Source organism: Aquarana catesbeiana, linkage group LG03 (genome assembly GCF_042186555.1).
Source record: "Aquarana catesbeiana isolate 2022-GZ linkage group LG03, ASM4218655v1, whole genome shotgun sequence".
Taxonomy (NCBI): Eukaryota; Metazoa; Chordata; class Amphibia; order Anura; family Ranidae; genus Aquarana; species Aquarana catesbeiana.
Window position 1 is genome coordinate 432,786,250 of NC_133326.1, and position 27,917 is coordinate 432,814,166.

The 27,917-nt window shown below is 42.1% G+C and overlaps 1 protein-coding gene across 3 annotated transcripts in view; it reads left to right on the forward strand.

Annotated features, from left to right (window-relative positions):
• The window catches only part of LOC141132419 (transcription factor 7-like 2), a 1,287,046-nt gene that overhangs the window by 6,398 nt on the left and 1,252,731 nt on the right, over window positions 1–27,917 (forward strand). For all 3 annotated transcript variants that reach the window (XM_073620780.1, XM_073620781.1, XM_073620782.1), the window contains exon 3: window positions 5,379–5,485. In XM_073620780.1, the coding sequence (XP_073476881.1) occupies window positions 5,379–5,485 (107 nt within the window). The remainder of the gene's footprint in view (window positions 1–5,378; window positions 5,486–27,917) is intronic.

Sequence of the window (27,917 nt, forward strand, 5' to 3'; positions counted from 1 at the left end):
GCCCAAAGTGTCAATATTTTGTGTGGCCACCATTATGTTTCAGCACTACCTTTCACTTAGCACCCCTAAGTGAAAATGTCCAAATTGCAGCCAAAGAGCTTCACAGGTTGCCACTGGAGTCCTCTTCCACTGCTCCATGATGACATCATGGAGCTGGTGAATGTTAGAGACCTTGCACTCCTCCACCTTCCGTTTGAGGATGCCCCACAGGTACTCAATAGGGTTTAGATCTGGAGACATGCTTGGCCAGTCCATCACCTTTACCCTCAGCTTCTTTAGGAAGAATGTCACAGTACATGTTGGCATTCATGGTTCCCTCAATGAACTGTAGCTCTCCAGTGCTGGCAGCAGTCATGCAGCCCCAGACCATGACACTCCCACCACCATACTTAACTGTAGGCAAAACACACTTGTCTTTGTACTCCTCACCTGGTTGCCGCCACATACGCTTGACACCATCTGAACCAAATAAGTTTTTTACCTTGGTCTCATCAGAGCACAGGACATGGTTCCAGTAATCCATAATCTTAGTCTGCTTGTCTTCAGCAAACTGTTTGCAGACTTTCTTGTGCATCATCTTTAGAAGAGGCTTCCTTGTGAGAGGACAGCCATGCAGACCGATTGGATGCAGTGTGTGGCGTATGGTCTGAGCACGGACAGGCTGACCCCCTCCCCCACCCCTTCAAACCTCTGCAGCAATGCTGGCAGCACTCATACGTCTATTTCCTAAAGACAACCTCTGGATATGACGCTGAGCATGTGCACTTGACTTCTTTGGTCAACCATGGCGAGGCTTGTTCTGAGTGGAACCTGTCCTGTTAAACCGCTGTATGGTCGTGTCCACCGTGCTGCAGCTCAGTTTCAGGGTCTTGACAATCTTCTTATAGCCTAGGTCATCTTTGTGTAGAGCAACAATTCTTTTTTTCAGATCCTCAGAGTTCTTTGCCATGTTGAACTTCCAGTGACCAGTATGAGAGTGTGAGAGCGATTAACACCAAATTTACCACACCTGCATTTTCACTTGGGGGTTTACTCACTTTTGTTGCTAGTGGCTTAGACATTAATGGCTGTGTGCTGAGTTATTTTGAGGGGACAGCAAATTTACACACCTAGGCATTTTTCTGCTGTAAGCCTCAGCTCTAAACGCCCAACAACACAAATCCCATTAATTTCAATGGCCCCTGTCCATCGGAGCGTTCTGTCTGAAGCAAAATGCCCATCGCTGAAAAAAGTACAGGAGCTTCTTTTTTGTCAGATTACAGGTGTTTTACTGCTCTTACGTTGGTGACCTTTTAACCTTAAATGCATATAAATCTAGACTACCTATCTGTGGACCGTGTCAGTAATTTTTTTTTTTTTTTTTGCAGCCCTATAAGACCCCTTTCACACCGAGGGCATTTTGCAGGCGCTATAGCGTTAAAAATAGCGCCTGCAATCTGCCCTCAAAGAGCTGCAGCATTGTCTCCAGTGTGAAAGCCCGAGGGCTTTCACACCGGAGCGCTGCGCTGGCAGGACGTCAGGAAAAGTCCTGTCCGCAGCTTCTTTGGAGCGGTGAAAGAGAGGTGTGTTTTTACTGCTGCTCCCGATTGAAATCAATGGGGCAGCGCTGGGATACCGCCGGCAAAATGCTGCTATTAACCCTTTCTCTGCTGCTAGAGGGTGGTAAAAGCGCCCCGCTAGTGGCCGAAATGCGCCGCAAATCCGACGGTAAAACGCTGCTATAAATAGGGGCGTTTTACCGCCGACGCTATAGGTGGTTCGGTGTGAAAGGGGTCTTAGGGGAATCTTTGATGAAATATTGGGATCTAAAGAGACCCCAGGTGTCTCACTTTTGAGGCAGAGAGAAGAGATTGAGGACATAGTCCTTATCTCTCAATTTCTGCAGTCTCAGCTGCACCGAATGAATGAACAGGAAGATTTCTGTAAAGTCTTCCTGTTCATTCACAAACTGAAGCATATGCTTCAGATATGAATGAACACAGCGAGTGATCGTTGGCGATCATTCACTGTAGTCTTTCAGAAAAGGAAAGGGCTGGTAAATGACATTTTACCAGTTCCTTCCCCCACTCTCCATTCTGCAGATCCTTGCAACAGCCAGTGGGAGAGGAGGGGAAGCCAGCAGCACTACCAGGGTGGCGGGGCAGGGGCACACAGGATGGGGCCCAGGCAGCAGAACGAAGGGGAACCTGGACAGGAGGAGGGGCGGCATTTTCTGGAACTGGTCCCCTGTATTTTTCTCCTGTAGCAGCTGAATGCTGGCAGGAGGGAGAGGAGGAGAAGGTGGCTTTCAGCTCCTGCAGTAAATTGCAGGGTATCGGTTCCTGTAGATTCTGCATCTGTCTAGGTTCCAGGGGTTGTTAGGGAAGGGACATGATGTACCCGTCACCTGCCTGTGATCAGTGGGTTGCCGACCCTTGATCTGAACTATTAAAGCACATCATATACTGCACTGCACTACTGGAATAACTTGTATTCACACAAGCAAGGTGGATAAAGGAATCTTCCTAGATGTGCTATTGTATTCTGACAGTTAGGACTCCTCTGCCTCCAGAATACACTGATCAATGCTGCAGCCGCTGATCAAATGGAACATTTTCAAGCATCCAGTTTGACAAAGACGATCATTAAATCAACTCCTGATGAGTGAAAACGACCATAGATCGAAATTTGGCCAGTTCTTGCTGAACCGGACGAATTTTGATCCATCTATGGCTAGCTTTAGCTGTATCTGTTGACATAACTAAAACCTCTACAGGTGAGCAAAATATAAAATTCTAATGACTTGAGTGTATTTCTGCCCAGGGGTTTGTGTTTAAAATGTCATCCCGCATTTGTGAGAATTGGAATTCTGTAATGCTGTGCAGGAAAATACACTTTATCTATAGTATTTGTTACCTGTTTATTTAAAATCTGTACAAGTGTCTACCGTGCTCTTCCGGCAATGTTCAAATTTTGCTTTATGCCATTGGGATCAGTCTACAGCAGTAGAGTAACCTATGGAAGGGCAGAATATTTAATTTGAATCTATAGTTTTCACAATGGCAGTAAGCAAAATGTAAATATTCTTTCTTTGCTACAGCACAAATTTCAAGGCTTCGAGTATAATGGGTGATGAATGCTGTTTTTAAAAGTGGTAATGGTGTAAGCATAGAATAAAAGCTTACAGATATGAAGAAACCCTTTTTAAAAGAGAAGGCCCATTCAAAATAAAAAATCTTTTATGGATCACTGGGCCAAAAATCTTATTCTTGGCAATACTTCTCTCCGTTTTGTCTCAATACATCCTTTTTTCTTTTTCTCAAGCAAAATAGTTACCTACCCTCTGAAATCTCTTTGGGAATATACATATATTCCCATAGAAACATCACATGCTGGATAATCACATAGACAGAGCAGCTCTGATACTCCTCCTAATGGGTCCCCTGCCCGCGTTCCTGGTTCCTTCACTTTGGCAAGCTGCTTGCTAAGGGGTTACTCATGCAGGCCAAACTGCAAGCCCCACTGCCTGCGTCTATAGACACAGACAGACCCCTCGCTCCTTTGTCACAGGATTTGATTGGCAGCAGCTGAAGTCAATGACTCCCACTGCCACCTCCTTTTTGTGTGAGAAGAGAGCTGCTGAAGAGAGATCAAGCTCAGGTAAGTAATTGTGGGGGGGAGGCTCAGCATTGAAGGTTAGGTTACCTTAATGCAGAGAATGCATGAAGATAAAAACATGGGTGGTTACATGTACTAATATTCACCTAAACTTCTGATGCCAGTATTGGGTGGACACCTGTTTATTATATAGCTGCAGAAGGAAATTAAATGTTTGTTCAATTAATTAGTGTTAAGGTACAGTAGATGATTTTTTACTTGGTGAGCATGTCCTATGTATGACCTTGGGCTACAGCAATTGCCATTGACACTTCTTGGCATTTTTGAAGAGAACACACACAGCAGTAGGATGATTTCCTAAGGTACACCCCCTGTCTAATGTCTGTGACAAAAAATACATAATTTACTTATTGAGGCGCTAAGTTACAATAAAAAAAAAACAGGCTTACAAAGCACTATGGTACATTGGTAAATGTAGCTATGTTCTTAAGATATAACCTTGGTTAGGTGTGTAGTTTCATATTTGGGTGGATGTTATAATGCAAAAATATTGTGGCCTGTCACAGCAGTGACATTTCCTTTCCAAGTATTTGTGTAGTGGGTCATGGGAGTGGTGCTGATCGACCACAGGTGAAAATAATTTGTCAGAATACTTTCACCTCAAAGGTTACACAAGAAGCTAGCACTAGTATACCCGTGCTTTGATTTTTGCATTTGCAGCCCCATTGTTTTTGTTTTTTACCTTGTAGTGACATCTTATGGGATTAGTCATTGTCACTAGTCACTTTCTTGTGATCATAGAGTAAGCAACACAAATGTGTGCCCTGCACAGATAAGTCTAAAGGCTTCATGTACACGGGATGTTGTTTAACCTCTCCTGAATGATTTAACGTGACAGCTAGAAACCGACGTCTAAGAATGTCAGTTTAGCTGCGTTTACATGCCGTGTTTGCTTCTAGAAGCATTGTTAAAATGAAAAACATCTGTAAACTAAACGCGAGTTACCACGTTTACCAGCATTTACAGGCATTTGGCGTTTCAAATGCCTCTGAACATCTGTCCTAAACGCATCTTTGCGTTCCAAAAAATGCTTCTAAACTCAACTGCCTAGAAGCTACAGGGGGTCCCCGGATTACAAACAAGATAGGGACTGTAGGTTTGTTCTTAAACTGAATCTGTTTGTAAGTCGGAACAGGTACATTTTTTAAGTGTAGCTCCAGCCCAAAAAACTATTTTTAAGCTTTTTGGATAGCATAGGGAAGGGTTATCACCCCTGTAACGTTTGTTTTGCTGTCTGTGTCCCTGTTCAGAAGATTTCACCTCACTTTCTGTCCCAATGACAATTGGATTTTGAAAGTTTTGGGTTGTTGTGGAAACAAGGATTGGTGATAAAGCATCAGTGGAGACACCTTTTTCCCATAATAACTCTTACAGGAATGAATTTCTCTTCCTAGGGGTAGATTTCCTCTCCATCCATTTGTAAGTAGGAGTCAGATGTTTGTAACTAGGGGACCCCCTGTACTATAAATGCCCCTGTGTTAGTCTCTAAAAGGTTGGATGTTAGAGGGAGTGAAAAAAAAATAAAAAAATCATCATGACTTCTATGGGTGAAAATTGGCTACGTAATCTTAACATGATACAGCACAAACACTAATATCTAATTTATTGATAACTGCAAATGGCTAAGAAACCATAAGTCCTTAACTGTCAAAGTAAGAGTTCTCAAATTTGAATATTTTTATGAGATCGTGTTTAAGAATTCATGTATCTATATTACTTAGGTATTAAACATCAGGAAGAACCAATGTATAAAGGTTCAGGATATTGCAGTTACCCATTCCTTATGCTGTCTGATCCCTACCTTCCTAATGGATCTATGTCTACACTGGTAAGTCTGTCGTCATTCTCCACTCTGTTACGAAATTTTGTTCGGTATCACATTGTGTTTGACATGCACATTGCTAGTAGAATTTAGTTCATCCTACAAGCGTAATCATGTCTTTGAAGCACATTTGCATGATTTTAGATGCTATAAGTACAGATTAAAACTAACATACTTGAGGTACTATATGATCCCCCAGGGCTGATGTCACTCGTAGGCAGCGCTAGGAGGTAGAAAACGCATTGCTACCAAGACTCCTGCAGCTTTTCTCCTGAATCACATCAAGGCCTCTCTCACACTTGTGTGACTGTCCTGTGACTTGGGACTGCAAAGTTGCACGACCAGTCGTACTCCATGATTTCCATTCATATCTGTTTGAATTCAAAGTAGTCCCTGCACTACTTTGGTCTGACTTTGATGCGACTTGCAGTCCATAGACCTCAAGATTACATGGGCATTGCTTCAAGTTGTGTCAAAATCCTGCAACTTTTAGGTGGCACAACTGTGAATGGGGTCTAATGCACAATGACTATTTACAAACCTGGCTTGTGCTGTTTCAGAACAACTTTACTCCTTTTTTGGGAGCAAACCCAGTTGTTGAAAGATGTTCAGCTCAGTTGTATTGCTTACACGGGTTAATCCTTTCACTGCCAAAGCCGTACAGACCTACAGAAGTGCCTGCAGGTGGCCAAATAAGTGCGGCGTACGGACCTCCTTTCTCCCTCTCCTAAAAGCTTAAGGTCACTTCAATGACCAAAAGCTTATATCGGAATTGTTCAGCAGACTCTGCTGAACAATTCTATAACTCTGATCAGCGGATTACAACCCGCTGATCAGTTATTAACCCCTAATATGACTGACCCCCCCCCCCCCCCCCAACCCGCTCCCTGCAGCCAGCATCCCTCCTCTTTGACTCCTGCCGGCTTCAGGTACTGCTTGGGGGGGGGGGGGCCTCCAGATGTGTCCCCCCACCCCCCCCCACTCCAGATCCACGGCTGCTCCAAGCAGCATCTCTCCTGCCCCTCCCCCTGCCTGCAGCTTCTCCCTGCACAGATCTCCTATGATCCCCCCCCCGTAAAAGAGAGGGTGTATGCAACGATCACTGCTGATCACTGCTATGTGCCCACTGACAGCTGATATATTGTAACCGCGAGTGTTAAAATGTATCAGAATGTCATTTTCTAAATGAATGGAATCTCTATACAGATTTTTCATTCATTCAAGTAAAGTGATGCAGAGAAAAGGGACTATCTTCAGTTCCTTTCTCTGTCTCAAAAAAAAAAAAAAAAAAAAAAAAAAAAAAGAGACATATGGGGATCTGTTTAGATGTCTCACCAAAGAAAAAAAGCTAGAAAAAAAAACAACGTAGTGATGGCCCTCCGCACTCTCCCCTCCACGGATACCTCAGCTTCTCCTCCCGGCCAACCCTATCCATCCTGATTGACCAGGAGGAGAAGCCGGAAGGCAATGGCGAATATTAATTCGCTATTGTCACAAGTGGGGTTGGGTTCGGGGTGCAATGCTCTGCGCCCCAAGCCCAACCTTTTTCAAGCCAATTGGAGCCTCAGGCTCTAATCATGTGGCTTGAAAAAAATAAAAAACACAAACATTTGAGTCCGGCACCCTGCAGGTGAGCTGCACCCCTAATGTAGTGATATGATGAACTCCTCCTCCTCCTCCTCCTCCCTCCCCCCCCCCCCCATTTTGCAAAAAGGCACAATTTTAAAATTTACCAATATTTACTCTATACATTTACTCTATACAGGTTGAGCTTTTATATTTAGTAGGGATTTAGCCGGAATGAATGGTTTTAGTGTATTTTTTGCGAATGTATTGGTTTGATAAACATTTGCACAAATACCGCAGGGTCTAAAAAATCAGTAGCACTTTCTTTTTATTCTAGAGGTCATATGCTTTCAGAAAATATATGGTTTTGGGGGTCTTTCGCAAATCTGAAAGCTGTAAGTGAAAAATGAAAACCTTCAGATTTTTAGAGAAATTTGGATATTTACACTTTTGCGTCTGTTCAATTCTCACCATTTTGCAAAGTTAAGAAGAACTATTGAGTCTCTTTGTGAAAGAGGAGAACGCAAAAGCTGGCCTGAAATTGAACATTAAGAAAACTAACACGGCAACCGGTCCCATCACACCTTGGCAAAAAGGAGAAGAAATAGAAACAGTGACAGATTTCATCTTCCTAGGTTCCAAGTTCATGGCAGACGGTGACTGTAGCCATGAAATTAAGAGACGCTCGCTTCTTGGGAGGAAAGCAATGGCAAACCTAGACAATATTATAAAAAGCAGAGACATTACCCCACCGACAAATTGCCATATAGTTAAAGTTATGGTATTTGCAGTAGTAACCTATGGCTGGGAAAGTTGGACCATAAGGAAAGCTGAACGCCGAAGAATTGATGCTTTTGAACTCTGGTGTTGGGGAAGATTCTTGAAAGTCCCTTGAATGGCAAGAATATCAAACCAGTCAACCCTGAAGCATATCAACCCTGAATATTCACTGGAAGGACAGATCCTGAAGCTGAAACTCGAATACTTTGGCCACTGAATGCGACGAGGACTCATTAGAAAAGACCCTGATGCTGGGAAACATGGAAGAAAAAAAGAGAAGACAACAGAAAACGAGATGGATAGATAGCATTGTTGAAACAATGAACATTTAAGTTAAGCAAGCTCCAGGAAGCAGTGGAGGACAGAAAAGCCTGGTGTGCTATTGTCTGAGGTCACGAAGAGTCTGACACAACTAAACGACTGAACAGCAAGGATGTGAAATCAATACAGAAGTGCAATCATTTGCATCTCATCTTCCTGGAATTTAGCATTAAAGTGTTCATCTTTTTTAAGAAAAAAAAGTCAAAAGATGAGCTCACTCTAGAGCCTTTGCACTTCCTGTTCCCCCGCTATACTTGCCTCTGTGGTAATGAGCTGTCAGTGCCCATGCAGCCGGTGCAGCAGTCCGGGGATCTAAAATCTCCACTCTAATCTACCTTCTTTCTGCAGGGCGGTTCTGAATGATGCTCTTTGCTAGTGCTGACCAGTTACTCTGTCCCAGAAGCCCTCTCAGAGGTAAGTACAGCAGTGGGTGGGAGAGGCTGTAGGGGATGTTGGTTCACATTTTCATTTTTTTTCTGAAAGGGAGAACTCGCACTTAACAGTATTGATGTACGTTTGTGCCTGGGTTAATTTATGGAACAAAAAAGTTAGCAAACTAAAGAAAGGAAAATTGTGTGAATAGCTAGTGTTTTAAATAATGAATATCTTAGCACTCCAGTACACTTGCAATATGGCTCCCTTCATATGTAACTGTTTGCCCACCTCTGCTCTGTGTACACTGTAAAGCTTTGCTGAACATATAGGCTTTAATATATGTGAACAAGAATAAAATAAGTACACCGCCACTTTTTTTTTTTTTTTTCAAAGCTTTTAGGACTATTTGAGCTGAATTAAGTTTTAAACCGTTCCCAGCGGTTAGCTACTTTTTGTGAAAGCAATAAAACACCCTGTGGTATTCTTTGGAATCGGGTCTACTATGAAGTCTGATTTTAAGTATGAAGATGAGGAAGTTCTTTTGAAACTTTGTGGATGTTGATTTCCCATTACAGACATTTCATTTCATAATTCCCAGGAAATTCTAAACCCAAGGGTGTTTTACTTTTTTTCATTGTAATAATAAACAAATAGGAGAATTTGTATGACCCTTAGCTAAATCTGTTATATTTTTGTTTCTCCTAATTTAACTTAAGCACTAAATCAAGGATTAAGTTTACATATAGGTTGCCTTCTATTGTAAATGCACATACCAATAAAAACAATCTATGATGTCAATAGGACAGATAGAGGGATACGTCTTACTCATATTGTAATTGTATGGGTGAACATTTATGGCATATTAACCCTAGTAATAAACCAAAGCAGTCACTAACTTTTAATAGTCTTCTTTAAATATATTGCTGAAATCCAATCAAAATTTAGAGCAATAGCAAAAAAAGTTTACCTTTGCACGAGTCTGTAATAGCCCTTAAAGCGGTAGTAAGCTTGGTGACTTGTACCTAGAGGTAATTTTATAATAAAGGTGTACCACTTAAGAGAGATTCTCTTTCCGCAGCCTGTGATGTACCTGGTGCAAGCGTACTGTGCTCTGAAGGACTGCATACTGAGTGTGCCATCCCATCAGGGTGCTGTGCCATGGCTGCGACTCCCGTGCACATGCGTGGGAGTGAGTGACGAGATCGCAGCTCGGCCATTCAAAGGGCCGGAGCCCGCAAAACCCAGAGGGAAGATCAGGTGAAGATGGAAGCCCTGTCAGTAGTGACAGCAAGCTGCTGGAGGGCTTCGTTTTAAGGTAAGTCTTTCATAATGTGCTAGTATACTGTGCACATTATTACGTTAAAGTGGAAGTCCATGCTAAAACTAAAATCCCTGCATCTACAGCCACCAACATTCTAACACTAACCTATCTAGCCCTGTAAAGAAAAAAAATCAGTATACATACCTCTTCTGCAGGCAATCCGACCCTATCTCCATCAGCGGAAGCTCTGATCCCACGCTGAGCTGTCAGACGCGGCTTTGCTGTGTGGGTGGGTGCGGAGGACATGTCCGACAACGGAAGCCCCATAGTAAGTCTATGGGTGACATCACTCCCCATTCATTTCACAGCCGTTGTCGGACGTGTACTCAGCAGAGCTTCTGCCACTGCCGATCGGATCGCCTGCAGAAAAGTTAAGTTAGTGGATTTCTTCTCTAAGGGCTAGATAGGTGTTGGAGTGTTGGTGGCTATAGATGCATGGACTTTCACTTTAAATTGTGGGGGGGCAGATTTTTTTTTTTTTTTTGTGTTTACTACCTTTTTTAATCACCAGCCCATTTTTCAGTTCTTAGTTGTGTGATAGTTTGACAATTTCTCACTCATGCAACACTGTACCCAAATAAATTGTATTACATTATTTTTTATCTTTTTTTTGGATAGAACCTTCTTTTGGTGGTATTTAACTACTTGCTGACCAGGTTTTTTTGCTGGCACTTTTTGTTTACAAGTGTAAATCAGTATTTTTTGCTAGAAAATTACTTGTAACCTCCAAACACTATGCTTTTTTTTTTTTTTTTTTTTTTTTTTTTCTTTTAGCAGAGGCCCTAGGGAATAAAGAGGCGATCATTGCAATTTTTTTTTCACACAGTCTGTGTGCAACCGTTTTGCAAACACAATTGTTTTTGGAAAAAATACACTTTTAATGAAGAAAAAAACACAATACTTACCCAAATTCTTTGTATAATGTGAAATATGTTATTACATTGAGTAAATGGATATCTAATATGTCACGCTTTTTAAAATTTCACATGCTCCTGTAATGGCAACAAACTACGTTACTTAATCTCTATATACAACATTTAAACGCCTTCACAGGTTATCTCTTTGGAGTTACAGAGGAAGTCTAGCATGGGAATTATTATTCTCGCTCTAACGTTTGCGGTGATACCTCGAGTGTGTTTGTTTTGCTTTTTATTTATTTCTATTCCTATTATTCCTATTTTATTCCACTTTATTCCTATTCCTTTTATTCCTATTCCAACGAATGTGAACATCTCTTGTAATAGAAATAAGGAAGACAAGTCCCTCTCCCCCCCCCCCTTTTTTTTTTTTTTTTTTTTTTTTTTTAATGGAGAGATCTGGGGTCAAAAGCACCCCAAATCTCTAACTTTAAAAGCAAAAGATCTAAATACAGTAAAAGTACAGTGTTTAGGGGTGCAGTGGATAATGTACATGGTTCAGGAGTGGGTAATGTACAGTGTGCAAGCGTTAGGTGGGGAGACTCAAAGGGAGCAGATGGTGGGTGTACATATGCCACAGCAACGATGCTTTGCAATATTGACACCCCCACCACGTTTCCCAACAATTTGAAGTCTGTCTGTCCTGGAGAAGGCAGATGACGTTATGATTTCCATCTCAGCCAATTATAGGAAGCTTTGTATTCATTCAGAAAATAGTTTCCTGCTAATGGCTGAACAGGTCTCAACCTGACTCAATTTATTCTGGGACCAGAATGGGAAGTCCTGCCGCACTTTTTAAAACACAGCTGCATGTGCTAGTGAAGAAAATAGTTTGCACCAACTTGGTCCAATGGAACCATTTCAATTCCACTAAAATATGAAATAAGGCCCCTTACTTCATATTTTATTACACGGGCACCTCCGTTGGACTGAATCCGCTTGCTCAGAGGTGGATCACTCCGCTGATCCCCACTGAGCAGGAGGATGACAAGTCCGACTCCACTCACTGTGCAGAGGAGAGACTAACACAGTCCCGCTCTCCTTTATGGGGAGATGAGTTGAAACCAGACCGCCAGTCCATTTTCATCTGATCCACCAGATGGATGGAAAATAGGACCACCATCCATTGGGATTTTGCGGACCGCATCAGATCGGATAGCTACAGATGTCATCACTGACATCCGCTGCTCCATAGGGATGAATAGAGGGTCTGATCAGATCCGCCTGAAAAACAGACAGGCGGACCTGATTGGACAGCCTGTGTGAAAGGGCCCTTGGTCTTTAAAATAATAACAATTTCGAAAAACAAGCATCTACTATAAATATGTGAAAATACATTACGTTGCAATGTAAATACTGCAATAATAAGGCAAAGTATGTTCTCCCTGAAAATACTCTGTACTTTTGCCTTTCAAAATTCATCCAACTCTTTGTATATTTGGCAAAAACCAGCAAGTCTCTAGGGAGTTCCACCACAACAGCTGTTGCTCTTGCAACTCTTGCTTTTTATGTTCATTGTTTGCAATTAAACAATGTTACATTATTTTTCCTGCCAAATAATTTGACATTTTGTTGCGTAACACCTGACATTCCCTCATCCCTACCTGACAATGTAGCTAAATTCCTGACCATACTTTCACAACTGCAGTTAAAACAATACAGATGGCTGCAGGACTTGCCCCAGCCTGTAATTGTACAGTGAGGAAACTGCAACATATTGATGGAAATTGTCCCTGTGATCTCTCCTATTAGCAAGCTCTGTTTTACATTGAATGTACAGGGCAGTGCATTAGAACCTGATTGTCTTACATGGCTGTTCTTCTGCTGCTGGCCTGTTGTACAGTGGATTATAAGAGACAGATTCCAATCCAATCCAATTCCAAAGATTCCAATGACAGGTATTTTGGCTACTTTCACACTATAGTGTTTTTTGAACATGTGCAAAAATCACTTCTTTGCGTGCTTGTTTACTAAATGTGTGAAGAAAACATATTGCACTTGTGGTGCCATTATTTAATGGCACCCCAAATGCAGCAAGCAGACACCTGTTTTTTCAGTAGAGAAAAAAGCTTGAAGCTCAAAGGTTCAGAAGTTACTTTTGTCGCACATAGGGCAGCCCATTGAAATTAATGAGCTGCCCTATGCATGGAGCATGACAACCTGCCAAAACATGCATGGGAGCCTGGAGTCATAGTGTCAATGGGGCTTCAAATACAGCTTTTTGATTGAGTAGATACGTGGGATAATGAAAGAATAAGGACTTTAATGGTTGACATAGAATAACCCAAAATGAAGGAACAAGTACTTAAAAATGATATAAAAAAAATACAAATTTTATATAATTCTTAAAACTATAATAGCACATCCACAAATGTGTAGGACACTCTACCCTGCACTTCCCAACTCATAGTGTACAGCAACTCTGTGTATATTGAAACCTGTATCAGATGGCCCAAATGTATATGTTGTGTAACTGAAGGAGGATCTTCAGATACAGGGCCAGGTGCAGGGTTCAATAAATCATCAATCAGGATCTCAACACCTTTGGCATGAATTAGAGCGGAGACTGCAAGCCAGGCCTTCTGGTCCAATATCAGTGCCTGACCTCACAAATGCACTTCTGAAAGAATGGTCAACCATTCCCCATAGACACACTCCTAAACCTTGTGGACAGCCTTCCCAGAAGAGTTGAAGCTGTTATAGCAGCAAAGAGTGGGCCAACTTAATATTGAACCCCCTGGACTAATACTGGGATGCCCTTAAAGGTCATGTGCGTGTAAAGGCAGGCGTCCCAATACTTTTGGTAATATAGTGTATGTAACCTTTCCTGCTACCTTACCCGCTGCATCGGCAGCATGTTGATGTTGATGATGATTTAACTTTTTGTGCTGTGATATACATGTTACTTCCAATACAATTAAAACCTATTGAAGAAGAATCAAATCCAACATTCTTAACTTAAAACCTGGACACTTGTTTAGCGTAGCATCTCGTCACACTGTGTATTCCGATGACTTGGCAGACAGAAAAGGTCGTAACAGGGATTCGGAACAGAGGCCGGATCAAATAATCAAAAAGAGCCCTCAGCTTTGTCTGGTGTTGCGTAGGATTTTTTTTTTTAATGTTCTGAACCTACATTAACCCCTGCACACCGACCGCACGCAAATATGCGGCCCCACTGGACTGGGCTTTTTTCCGTGTGGCTGCATATTTGCGTATCTCCTTTTGTGCTAGGCGCACTCCCAGCACAGAGACCAGGATCTCACTAAGAGCCCCAGGCCCAATTCCAGTGATCGAGACCCAGAACAGCCGATTCCAGGTCACCTGACCGCTGTGATGGCCTATAATTGGCTATTACAGTGATCCTTTGTAGAGATAGGAACAAAAAAGTGGTGTAAATGGGGGGGGGATTAAAAAAAAAAAATACCTAGATCAAGGTTTGATCTAGGTCAGTGCCAGGGTTAGTGTTTGGGTCAATGGTCAGGGTAAGTATTTTTTGGACAGGATTTTTTTTTTTTTTTTTTTTTTTTTTAGGTAGGATTGTAAAAAACAAAACAAAATGCGCACTATATTGTTTCTGGTCTGTACTACGGGTACAAACAACTAACATACGCATACAGTGGATAGAAAAAGGCTGCACACCCCTGGTAAACTGTCAGGTTTTTGTAATGTAAAAAAATGAGACCAAGATAAACATTTTCAGAACTTTTTAATGTGACCTATAAACTGTACATTTTCAGATGAACAACAAACTGAAATCTTTTAGTTTTTTTTAAAAACTAAAATATGGTTTGCATAAGTATGCACCCCCTAAACTAATTTTTTTTTTTTTTTAGCATCTTTTGATTTTATTACAGCACTCAGTCTTTTTGGGTATGAGTCTATCAGCATGGCACATCTTGGCAATGTTTGCCCACTCTAATTTGCAAAAACACTCCAAATCTATCAGATTGCGAGGGCATCTCCTGTGCACAGCCTTCTTCAGAGCACCCCACAGATTTTCAATCGGATTCAGGTCTGGACTCTGGCTGGGTCATTCCAAAATTAATCTCCTTCTGGTGAAGCCATGCCTTTGTTGATTTGGATGTATGCTTTGGGTTGTTATGCTGAAAGATGAAGTTCCTCTTAATGTTTAGCTTTCTAGCATAAACCTGAAGGTTTTGTGTCAATATTGACTGGTATTTGGAACATTTCATAATTCACGCTACGTTGACTAAGGCCCCTGTTTCAGCTGACTAAAAACAGCCCCAAAGCATGATGATGCCACCACCATGCTTCACTGTGGGTATAGTGTGTTGTTTTTTTTTTTTTTTTTTTTCCCCTGGGGGCACCCGATGAAGAGGAGGAGCCAGGAGGGCCGGCGGGGGACTCCAGAAGAAGAGGATTGGGGCTACTCTCAAAACCATTGCACAGAGCTGTTAAGTATTGGCATGTTTTGTTGTGTTAAAAAAACAAAGATTTTTAACCACTTTACTTGACAGTAGATTACACATATGCTCAATCCGATTGTTCTGTATATATTTTTCTCTAATTTTGGATCCAACTGGAATATCTGTAGAGTGTTAGGATGTTTTTTTTCTGGCGATCAAGTTGAAAAAGAAGCAAGGTGAAAGGGTCAGAAATTGGCTGATGGTGTATGACAGATTAGATTGTAAGTGCTTGCATAGTACCGTATTATATCTTTAAAAAAAAAAACTTCACCCAAAAAATTTTTTACAAAAAAATGACAAATTTGTGGGTGTGGAAAGTATTAGTCCTAAGTGTACATTTGACATCAGTCTGAATTGTACACCATTCTACATGTGTTACAAATTGCATTTATGCATAATATAGGAACTTTTAAATATATAAGAAATCTAAGATTTTGCACTTTATATTGAAGGATGTATGCGGTTTGTCAGAAACCATGATTCAGACTGAGACAGAAGTACAGTTAAATCACACTTGTTTAATAATAATAATAATAGTAATAAAAAGGTAATGTCAAAACATAGCCAGAGTTCAGGAACCGAAACGGATAGTCGGACAAGCTAAAACGTCAGGGAGCCAGAGATGAGCATAGTAGAACAGCAAGTAGGATCTGGAGTCAGAAGAAATGTCAGCCAAGCAAGTCTTTAACACGAACACAGGAGAGCGTCTCTAGAGATGTGACCAAGGCGAAAGCAGAGATCATCTGGACTAGACGGCTTAAGTAGGCAGGACTGACGAGCAGGATATCAACAGGTGGGTCACTGGAGAGAAAGGAGCTGGCAGTTAGCCGACAGCTGAAGGAAGGGCTGAGCCCAGCCCTGACAGTTTCCTATTTGTTTAAAGGATACTGTAAAATGACTTGCCAATTAAACAAGACATCTTAATCCTGATACTCAAGTGACCAAGAGGTCCCTTGGACAGTGGTTTTAGTTTACCACATTGCTTTTCAGAGGTTTTTGTGTCCAAAAATATCATTCTTGATTTCACTCCTACAACATTTAATTACTAAATTATTTCAGTGTAATTTTAGGTTGCATTTTTTTCCCACCCTGATTGCAATTTAGACTTCTAACAAATGTTTTGCTTTGAGGTTTTATAAATGTTTGCAGACCCAAAGGGTGTTTTTAGTAAAACTAGTTTTAATGAGTTGAAATGCAGTTTTGTGTTTTTTATTTTTTTTTGCCTTGGAGTATTCTACCAGTTGAGTAAATGTAATTCGAAAGATACCCACACAAACATCATTTTTTTTTTTTTTTTTTTTCCACCCCCTTTCCTTATGAAACTGGACAGAATACATGGTAATTTTACAACAAACACAAGCTTGCCCCTACTTTATACAATTTTCTTTACTGAGCCTGGACAAACTCTCTTTTTTTTTTTCGGTCTGTACCTGTTAGTCCAGAGACTGGTCTTTTTCTCTATAAGACATTTGTAAATTGGCTGTTATGTGGAACAATAACTACCTTAAAGGGGTTGTAAAACCTTCTGTAATGCAGCAGCCCTCCAGAGCCCCACTTTTACTTAACTGAACTCAATCGTTCCAGTGACAGGGACAAGCACAGCAGCTCCAGCCACTGTCTCGGGTCCTCATTGGATAGATGGATAGCAGCATGAGCCATTGGCTCCCACTGCTGTCAATCAAATCCAGTAACACGGGGCGGGGCCGAGTCCTGCTGTCGGTGTCAATGGACGCAGCAGCAGGACTCGGGAGCCTGCCTGAATGCGTCCCATGGAATGCGGCTCTCTGTGAGGGCACTCGAGAAGAGGAGGAGCCAGGAAGGAGCGCTGCGGGGGGACCTCCAAAAGGAGGATCAGAGCTGCTCTGTGCAAAACCCTTGCACAGCGGAGGCAAGCATGGGATATAGAGATATATATATATATATTATTCTCTAAGTATTCCAGCCTTTTGCTAAAATCATTTAAGTTCATTTTTTTGTAACTAAGTAATTTTTCGTATTCACTGATATGCGCTGATGAGGCGGCACTGATAGGCTGAACTGATGGGCACTGATGAGGAGGCACTAATATGCCACACTAATGGGCACTAATAGGTGGCAGTGGCGGGCACTGGTGGGCACGGATAGGCATTATTGATGGACAGCAGTGATAGGCGGCACTAATTGCCAGCACTGACTGGCATGGCTAATGGGCACTGATTTGTGGCACTTGCGGGCACTGCTGCCACTGGTGGGCTCTGATCACTGGCATTGGTGAGCATGGCATTTTATTTATTAGTGGCACTTTATTTATATCTTGTAATCAGGACACTGATGATCAGTGCCCTGATTACTTCCCTAGCTGTCCCCCTGTGAGGAGATGCCGCTGATCGGCTCTCCTCTCCTCACACTGTCATTGTGAGATGAGCCGATTTCCGGCATCTCCAGGTTTACATGTGACCGGCTGTGATTGGACACAGCCGATCACATGTTTAAAGAGCCGCTGACGCGCCTCTTTACACAGATCGGTGTCGCACCGTGTCCTAGCAACACGGTGCGGCCACGATTGCTGCGGTGCGAGCCTCCGCGCGAGAGCGGCCGTTATGTGCCGCCGTCATATGAAAGCGGCCCAGAACAAGAGCTGCACCGCCCTGCCGTCATATGATGGTGGGCGGGCAGCAACTGGTTATTGTACACTCAGCACCCCATATTGACAGAAAAACACAGAATTGTTGACATTTGTACAGATTTATTAAAGAAAAACTGAAATATCACATGGTCCTAAGTATTCAGACCCTTTGCTGTGACTCTCATATATTTAACTCAGGTGATGTCCATTTCTTCTGATCATCCTTGAGATGGTTCTACACCTTCATTTGAGTCCAGCTGTGTTTGATAATACTGATGATTGGACTTGATTAGGAAAGCCACACACCTGTCTATATAAGACCTTACAGCTCACAGTGTATGTCAGAGCAAATGAGAATCATGAGGTCAAAGGAACTGCCTGAAGAGCTCAGAGACAGAATTGTGGCAAGGCACAGATCTGGCCAAGGTTACAAAAAAATTTCTGCTGCACTTAAGGTTCCTAAGAGCACAGTGGCCTCCATAATCCTTAAATGGAAGACGTTTGGGACAACCAGAACCCTTCCTAGAGCTGGCCATCCGGCCAAACAGCTATCGGGGGAGAAGAGCCTTGTTGAGAGAGGTAAAGAAGAACCCAAAGATCACTGTGGCTGAGCTCCAGAGATGCAATCGGGAGATGGGAGAAAGTTGTAGAAAGTCAACCATCACTGTAGCCTTCCACCAGTCGGGGCTTTATGGCAGAGTGGCCTGATGGAAGCCTCTCCTCAGTGCTAGACACATGAAAGCCCGCATGAGTTTGCTAAAAAAAACACCTGAAGGACTCCAAGATGATGAGAAATAGGATTCTCTAGTCTGATGAGACCAAGATAGAACTTTTTGGCCTTAATTCTAAGCGGTATGTGTGGAGAAAACCAGGAACTGCTCATCACCTGTCCAATACAGTCCCGACAGTGAAGCATGGTGGTGGCAGCAATGTAATTTGCATCATCAGGAAGCAAATTACATTGTGAAACGCATAGAGGCTGCTGGGAACTTTCTCATCGCATGCCGCTGTGAGGAGACACAGTAACAGAGGGCAAACAAACTGAGACACCGCTCTCCACATACACTGCTGGATTTTCTTGGTGCCGGCTTAAGGGCACCATAACATATGAGTTAACCATGTTTTTAACTTTTTTTTAATAAAATGAAATGACATACTATACCATGATGGCTATCCATATGTCTTTTATGAGCACTGAACAGAGCAAGAGATACTAATACATTGCTTGGAAAGGCTGCTATTGGACCCATCACAAACGGATTGGTTATCCTTAATGAGCCAAAGGCGTTTATTCTTACTACATCTGGTGAGTGGCCATTGCATGAGGTGGTGGTGAAGTCACGATAAGTGGTGAATTAGGAGCACAATATACTGAGTACTCAGCCGTACCCAGCTTCCCATCTATACCCAGCCGTGCCCATCCGTATCCGGCCATACTCAGCCATACACATTCATGCTCAGCCATCCCCATTCATGGCTCATCCATGCCACATCAATTATCATCCATGCCACTACAGTGCCTCACAAAAGTGTAATAGGTAGTCAAATTAGATTTTAAACTTATGTCCCTAGAACACCTGATGGTGCTCCATGCATGTTGGTCCTCTGTGGCCACGCTGTGGAAAAGTCCCACACATGTGATATTGCCATACTCAGGAGTAGGAGAATCTATTTTGGGGTGTAATTTTTGGTAGTACATGCTATGCGTTAGAAACATTATGTAAATGGACAACGTTGCATAATTTTCATTTTCTTTACACGTTTTCCAAAAACTTGTAGAAAAAAATGACATGTTCAAAAGACTCAAAATGCCTCATATATTATACATTGTGTTGTTGACTTCTTTCCAAAATGGGGTCATTTTTGGGGCGTTTCCATTGTCCTGGTTCTCCAGGGCGTTCAAAAGTGTAAGAGATAGTCAAGAAATTATATGTGTAATTTATGCTCCAAGAACGCCTGATGGCGCTTCCTGCATGTTGGGCCTCTGTATGCGGCCACGCTGTGTAAAAGTCTCACGTGGTATTGCCATACTCAGGAGGAATAGTAGAATGTGTTTTTTGTGTGTAATTTTGTGCTATGCATATGCTGTGTGTGAGAAATAACCTGCTAATATAACAATTTTGCGAAAAAAGAAAAAAAAAAAATCTTGATTTTACAAAGAATTGTGGGAAAAAATTACAACATCAAAAAACTCACCATGCCTCTTACTAAATACCTTGGAATGTCTACTTTCCAAAAAGGGGTCATTTGGGGGGGGGGGGGGTATTTGTACTTTCCTGGCTTGTTTGGGTCTCAAATGAGATGGGCCGTCAGTACTTCAAGTGTGATAAATTTTCAAAATTTTATAGCAGAAACGAAGAAAAATGCCTTACAGAATTTTCAGTCTTTTTTTCTTTTATAACGCAAAAAATAAAAAAACCCAGCAGTGATTAAATACCACCAAAAGAAAGCTCTATTTGTGTGAAAAAAGGACAAAAATTTCATATAGGTACAATGTTGCATGACTGAGTAATTGTCATTCAAAATGTAAGAGCACCAAAAAGCTGAAAATTGGTCTGGTTAAGAAGGGGGTTTAAGTGCTCAGTGGGTAAGTGGTTAATAGCAAATACTTTGGCAAGTATTTTAACATCATCTGTAGACAGTAGAGAAATTGGTCTATAGACTCAGGATATAAAGCATTTTTACATACTGATAATTTACCAAGCTTTTGTTTACGTCACGTGATCAGCTGTCATTGGCTGACAAATGATTACGTGGTAAGGGGCCGGGATTGTCCCTTTACTTGGATCTGTGATCACCTGAGTCTGTGACTGATCACAGCGCGCACCAGGAACGGGAAAAGGGGGAGGACATCATATGACTGCCTCCTGGAAATTCAGGTCCGCGCTGTGGCCGTCATTTGGCTATAGCGTGGACGCCAAGTGGTTAAGCAGTCTATTAAAACATTCAGGCTGCTGCATTGAAGGCAATGGTGAGGCTGCTGCATTTATGGCAATGGTGAGGCTGCTGCATTGATGGCAATGGTGAGGCTGCTGCGTTGATGGCAGTGGTGAGGCTGCTGCGTTGATGGCAGTGGTGAGGCTGCTGCGTTGATGGCAGTGGTGAGGCTGCTGCGTTGATGGCAGTGGTGAGGCTGCTGCATTGATGGCAGTGGTGAGGCTGCTGCATTGATGGCAGTGGTGAGGCTGCTGCATTGATGGCAGTGGTGAGGCTGCTGCATTGATGGCAGTGGTGAGGCTGCTGCATTGATGGCAGTGGTGAGGCTGCTGCATTGATGGCAGTGGTGAGGCTGCTGCATTGATGGCAGTGGTGAGGCTGCTGCATTGATGGCAGTGGTGAGGCTGCTGCATTGATGGCAGTGGTGAGGCTGCTGCATTGATGGCAGTGGTGAGGCTGCTGCATTGATGGCTGTGGTGAGGCTGCTGCATTGATGGCTGTGGTGAGGCTGCAGATAGGCACTGACCCTTATTTTGCTTCAAAGTTCCTTTTATATAAAATTTTAAGTTTTTTTTTTTTTTTTTTTTTTTTTTTTTTCTCCTGAAAAATCCTTCTTAAAATGAATGTTCTAGATAGAGATAGATATAAGACTGCGGATGATTGGTCTGGTCATATGGCATTGTAAGCCATAAGGCGATGGCAGCTCAAAAAAGGGCAGGCAAAGTCACCATAGGTAAATCCAGAGGTTTATTCAAAAATAAAAATATAGAGAGATAGGTGTGTGTGTGTGTGTGTGTGTGTGTATGTATGTATGTATGTATGTATGTATGTATGTAATATATATCTATCCATATCTTTTCATGACAACACTGAAGAAATTACACTTTGCTACAATGTGAAGTAGTGAGTGTACAGCCTGTATAACAGTGTAAATTTGCTGTGTAAATTTGCTGTCCTCTCAAAATAACTCAACACACAGCAATTAATGTCTAAACTGCTGGCAACAAAAATGAGTACACCCCTAAGTGAAAATGTCCGGGCCCAAAGCGTCAATATTTTGTGTGGCCACCATTATTTTCCAGCACTGCCTTAACCCTCTCGGGCATGGAGTCCACCAGAGCTTCGCAGTTTGTCACGGGAGTCCTCTTCCACTCCTCAATGACGACATCACAGAGCTGGTGGATGTTAGAGACCTTGCGCTCCTCCACCCTCCGTTTTGGGGATGCCCCGCAGATGCTCAAGTGTTTAGGTCTGGAGACATGCTTAGCCAGTCTATCGCCTTTACCTTCAGCTTTTTTAGCAAGGCAGTGGTCGTCTTGGAGGTGTTTTTGGGGTCATTATGTTGGAATACTGCCCTGCAGTCTCTGAAGGGAAGGGATCCTGCTCTGCTTCAGTATGTCACAGTACATGTTGACATTCATGGTTCCCTCAATGAACTGTAGCTCCCCAGTGCTGGCAGCACTCATGCAGCCCCAGCCCAAGACACTCGTACCACCATCCTTGACTGCAGGCAAGACACACTTTTCTTTGTACTCCTCACCTGGTTGCGGCCACGCACACTTGACACCATCTGAACCAAATAGGTTTATCTTGGTCTCTTCAGACCACAGGACAAGGTTCCAGTAATCCATGTCCTTAGTCTGCTTGTCTTTAGCAAACTGTAGGCTTTCTTGTGCATCATCTTTAGAGGAGGCTTCATTCTAGGACGACAGCCATACAGACCAACTTAATGCAGTGTGCGGCGTATTGTCTGAGCACTGACAGGCTGTCTCCCCCACCCCTTCAACCTCTGCAGCAATGCTGGCAGCACGCATACGTCTATTTCCCAAAGGCAACCTCTGGACATGGCGAGGCCTGTTCCGAGTGGAACCTGTCCCGGTAAACCGCTGTATGGTCTTGGCCACCATGCTGCAGCTCAGATTTAGTCTTCTTATCGGCCATCTTTTGTAGAGCACCAATTCTTCCTTTTTTTTTTTTTTTTTTTTTTCAGATCCTCAGAGTTCTTTACCATGAGGTGACATGTTGAACTTCCAGTGACCGGTATGAGAGTGAGAGCAATAACACCAAATTTAATACACCTGAGACCTTGCAACACTAACGAGTCACATGACATCGGGGAGGGAAAATGGCTGATTGGGCCCAATTTAGACATTTTCACTTAGGGATTTACTCACTTTTGTTGCCAACGGTTTAGACATTAATGGCTATGTGTTGATATATTTTGAAGTGACAGCAAATGTTCACTGTTATACAAGCTGTACACTCACTAATTTTACATTGTAGCAAAGTGTCTTTTCTTCAGTGTCGCATGAAAAGATATAATAAAACAGTTACAAAAATGTGAGGGGTGTGCTCACTTTTGTGACATACTGTATGTATATGTGTGTGTATGTGTGTATATAGATATATATTGTGACAGTATGCGAGGTGAGGTAATGGATAATCAGTATATTTCACCTCGCATGCGTTCTGTTGTAAGAGACTGAAGCAGAATCTGGCCCGGGTTTTTCCAGACTTTGTGGCAGGCTTGGTTCCGGTCCGGATGTTGTGGTCCACTTGAATCCACACTCAAATGGATTTTAACTGAGCAGGAAGAGAGCATAGGATAGCTCTGGCCTGATACTCAGATGGGAATCTGAGAAAGAGCGCTCTGTTTGGATTTAAAAAAAGGCTTGCTTTACCACATGTTTTGTGGGTGACTGGGACCAGCCCCACACCGTATAGAGGGGAGACTACTCTATAGTTTGTTCGGCTGCCAGCGGGGCGGTTTTAACCCTCTGCTAGCGGCCGAAGAGGGGTTAAATCCACTCGCAAAACGCCGCTACATCAATGGGCAGGGGCGGTGGAGGAGCGGTGTATTCACCACTTCTCCACCGCTGCAAAGAAGCTGCTGGCAGGACTTTTTGTGACGTCCTGCCAGTGCAGCGCCCCAGCGTGAAAGCACTCTGGCTTTCACACTGAGTTTGCAGCTGAGGCTTTTTTCAGGCACTATGCAGGCACTATTTTTAGCGCTGTAGTGCCTGAAAAACGCCTCCAGTGTGAAAGGGGTCTAAGAATATACCAAATGAAGGGCAAATGTATACACTGGGTGGCAATTTATTTTATTTATTTTTGACTAGAGATTTTAAAATTTTAAGGATTCAGGTTTGGCTCAAATTAGGTCAATCTGCAGCACATGGATATTCACAGATTTTCTCCAATTTATTTTTAACAAATATTTATCTGGACAGAAAGAAGTGTGCCCCGTTATGTCGAGCCCTGTACCTGTTCCACTTTTGCAATCAAATTTAGAAGAGAAATCCCTGCTATGTTTGTGTTCTCATTTGCACAATTTACAGTGCCTTTAAAAAGTATTTATACCCCTTGACATTTTGTCATGTTACAACCAAAAACGTAAATGTATTTTATTGGGATTTTATGTGGTAGACCAACACCAAGTGGCACAGATATGTGACGTGAAGGGAAAATGATAAATGTTTTACAAATATTTTTTTACAAATATCTGAAAAGTGTGGCGTGCGTTTGTATTCAGGGCCCTTTACTCTGATACCCCTAACTAAAATCTAGTAGAACCAATTGCCTTCATAAGTCGCCTAATTAGTAAATAGAGCCCACCTGTGTGTAATTTTAATCTCAGTATAAATACAGCTGTTCTGCGAAACCCTCTAAGGTTTTAGAGAACCTTAGTGAACAAACAGCATCATGAAGGCCAAGGAACACACCAGACAGATCAAGGATAAGGTTGTGGAGACGTTTAAAGCAGTGTTAGGTTATAAAAAAATATCCCAAAAGAATTCAAACAATACAAATCTCTAATCTACAAATTAAATTTTCTAAGTCACACGCCCTTAACATAACACGATCACTGACTGAAGTGGAAGACTGTAGAGTTCAATTCCCCTTCTCATGGAAAAACACAATCGGTTACCTATCTAGGAATACAATTACCCAGCCGCCTCGATGACTTGTATCATCTTAACTATTTAACGATACTAAAAAACCTACAACAAGACCTTGAGAATTGGCACAAAAGTACATTTTTCCTTGGCCGAGTAGCCATAATAAAAATGAATGTATTGCCCGTATCCTATGTTTTCCAGACAGACCCTATTCGACTCCCAAAAACCTTTTTTGCATCATAAAAGAGGCTTGTACACTTTTTTTGTCTGGGGCACAAACATCCCAGACTCAGACAATATGATTCGTACATTACCTAAACTAAAAGGCGGCATTGGTTTACCAGATGTATACAAATACCGTATAGCCTGCTGTCCCCTCACAAGAATGGCAGCCTGGCTACCAACTACGCATACAGCAAAACTTCACAAAGACAATCCAACTATAGGCTCATCTCTTCAATGCCTACACCTCATTAACAAAAAGAAAAAACTAACATCCTACCCAGGCCCACTCTCTCCTATTAAACATAATCCTGACTTCACAGCAGACCTTTCCTCCCAATTTCAATGGGAAGGATGACCGTAAGAACTGAACAATTTTTTCAAAGTGGCTACCTGATTCCATATGAAACACTCAGTCAAAATGCTCGACTCTACCTTCCCCTTCTGTACATATGTCAAGTTAAGACACTTTTTCAAATACCCAAACATCTCTCCAGACTGGCATAGAAAACACACGCCATTCGAAACCTTCTGTACTAGACCTTCCCCACAATCACATATAGGGGGTTATTTACTAAGGCTGGAGAGTGCTAAATCAGGCTCACGTCTGCATAGAAACCGGCTTCCAGGTTTTATTGCCTAAGCTTAATTGAACAAGCTGAAGTTAGATGCTGATTAGCTACCATGCACAGCTGCACCAGATTCTGAGTGCACCTGTTTTAGTAAATCTACCCCATAGTGTCCCTTCATGTATGCACTACAATTTTCCAACCAAGAGGTGAAAACTAACGGACCATGTCTAAAATGGGAACAAAATCCCCACATCACTCTTACAGAAGAGCACTGGGATCATATATAGTTACATAGTAGGTGAGGTTGAAAAAAGACACAACTCCATCAAGTCTAACTTATGAAGTTACACAACATCCACAAAGGCTCAGTGAATACCACAATCTAAGAATCAGGATACAAACTCCTGGCTAGTTGGTATCTTACACCCATCCAATTAAGCAAATTCTCCCTCACATCACCCTCGCTTCTTGAAGACGTGGAAACGAACGTGGTACCCTGCTACCTATGTAGTGGACATGTTCGAAAGTACAACCCTTTTGGAAGGAGATACTCAAATCTAACAAAAATCACCACTTGCACACTAGATTTTACACCACTCGTCCCTTCCACACTTCTTATACCACAAATGCCTGGCTCTACATCTTGTAAACGCAGCTAAAAGATGCATTTCACTGAAATGGAACTCTTCTACCCCATGAACAACTTCAGATTGGATACGTTATGTTCATCAAACAGCTGAAATGGAAGAGTTGATACATGAGAGACAACCCTTCTAAATTCAGTAAAACCTGGGCATGTTGGACCCACTACTCAAACTCTTTACAAATAGACCACCGTCCTTAGATAATCAAACAAGACTCATTGGATATATCATCCTCTCCTATAACCCATCTTCACCCTACTAATAAGCACCTTATTACCCCTATGTTGTGAAAAACTTGTATGCAAGTTATTGGCCATAAAAAGGGTATAGGGGCCCGGGTACTGCCCTGGGGGACATGTATCGATGCAATTTTTTTTTTTCTTTCTATAAAATATAATTTTTAAAGGAGCAGTCATTTTAATGATGCTTAAACTGAAACCATAAAAATGATAAATTCCTTTTAAATATAGTGTCTGGGGAAGTCCCCTTAGTTTACTTGTAAAGTGGGGCATCTGTACCGTGTGTAGAACCTGCTGCAGCAAAACTGACATATAAAGAAAAAAAAAATGACATTTAAATTAATTTTCCCTGCAACCTTTCTTTTCTTTGTAAATAACAGCTTGGGGAGCCAGTCTGTACTGTACAACAATTTAGTGCACTCAGAACAAGATTAAAGATTTTTTTGGAAAAATTCTGTTTCTCTTTGGCAGACTTTGGATGGAAATAACAAATTTTTGCACCACAGTGAGCAAGCCTTATGTGAAGAAGCCAAAGTATAGTACACTCAGGCCAAGATTAACGTGTGTGTGTTGTTTTTTTTTTGTTTTGTTTTTTTGGATAGTCTGGCTTCTCTTTGGTAGACTTTAAATGGAAGTAACCAGGTGTGGGAAAAATTGGGCTTTGGGTGTTGGTGGTGCCTTCACATCGTAACCCTATAGAGGTACTCTTGGGGAAAAAAAAAAAATCTGTTTGTTTTTGTGTGTTTTGTTAAGAAAAATGTCCAAAATAAATTTACAAAACTAATTTGGAAATCGCTTTGTCTCATCTCACCATCTTTTTCCTACTTTTCTACTTCTTGTATATACAATACATTATTACACCTTATTAGAACTTCTCCAAGATGTCCAGACAACGCTCCATCAATCTACTCTTTATCGGCGCACTGCGGGTTTATGTAGCTATCCACAGAGACCAGGTATCCCTTGTATTCCATACTCCACTTCAGTTTCACCATTACTGGCTTACCAGTACGGCCATTAAGGAATGCTTTTTGGTTTAGGGGCAAACTCATTCTGCCGCTGAGCTACAGACAAGTGAAAGGAAGAAATTTCTGTGTGAAATGCTCCAAGAACACACCACTGGAAAGAGCAGGAAAAAGCTAGAGCTACTCTTGATGAAAGCAAGAATTGGCCCTTCTGTAAAAAACTGAAAGTTTATGCATCATGTGCTTGATAGCTGCTGCTGATCCAGGACTGATTCACTTTGACAAATGTCAGCCAGTCAACGGAGTCTGTGGACAGACATGCTCTTTTATCTGTCACAAAACCTCCAGCTACACTGAATGCCTTTTCAGAAAGCACGCTGTTCTGGGCATGTTCTGGCCAGTGTTCTATTCTCATGACCCAGTGGATAGTCTATTGGAAAGCTCTCCATGTCTGTGTTCGCCCCTAGATAATCTTCCACTATATGATGCAGATGCTGTTGATGGGATATGGAAGCAGACAGCGCAGAGGACTTGCATTTAAAAAAAAAAAAAAAAATACATCACTTAGGTGGCCCCCTTCTCCACCGCTCCTTCTTTTGACCAAAAAAAGCCTCAAAACTACCATTTCCATGAGATTGTAACCTA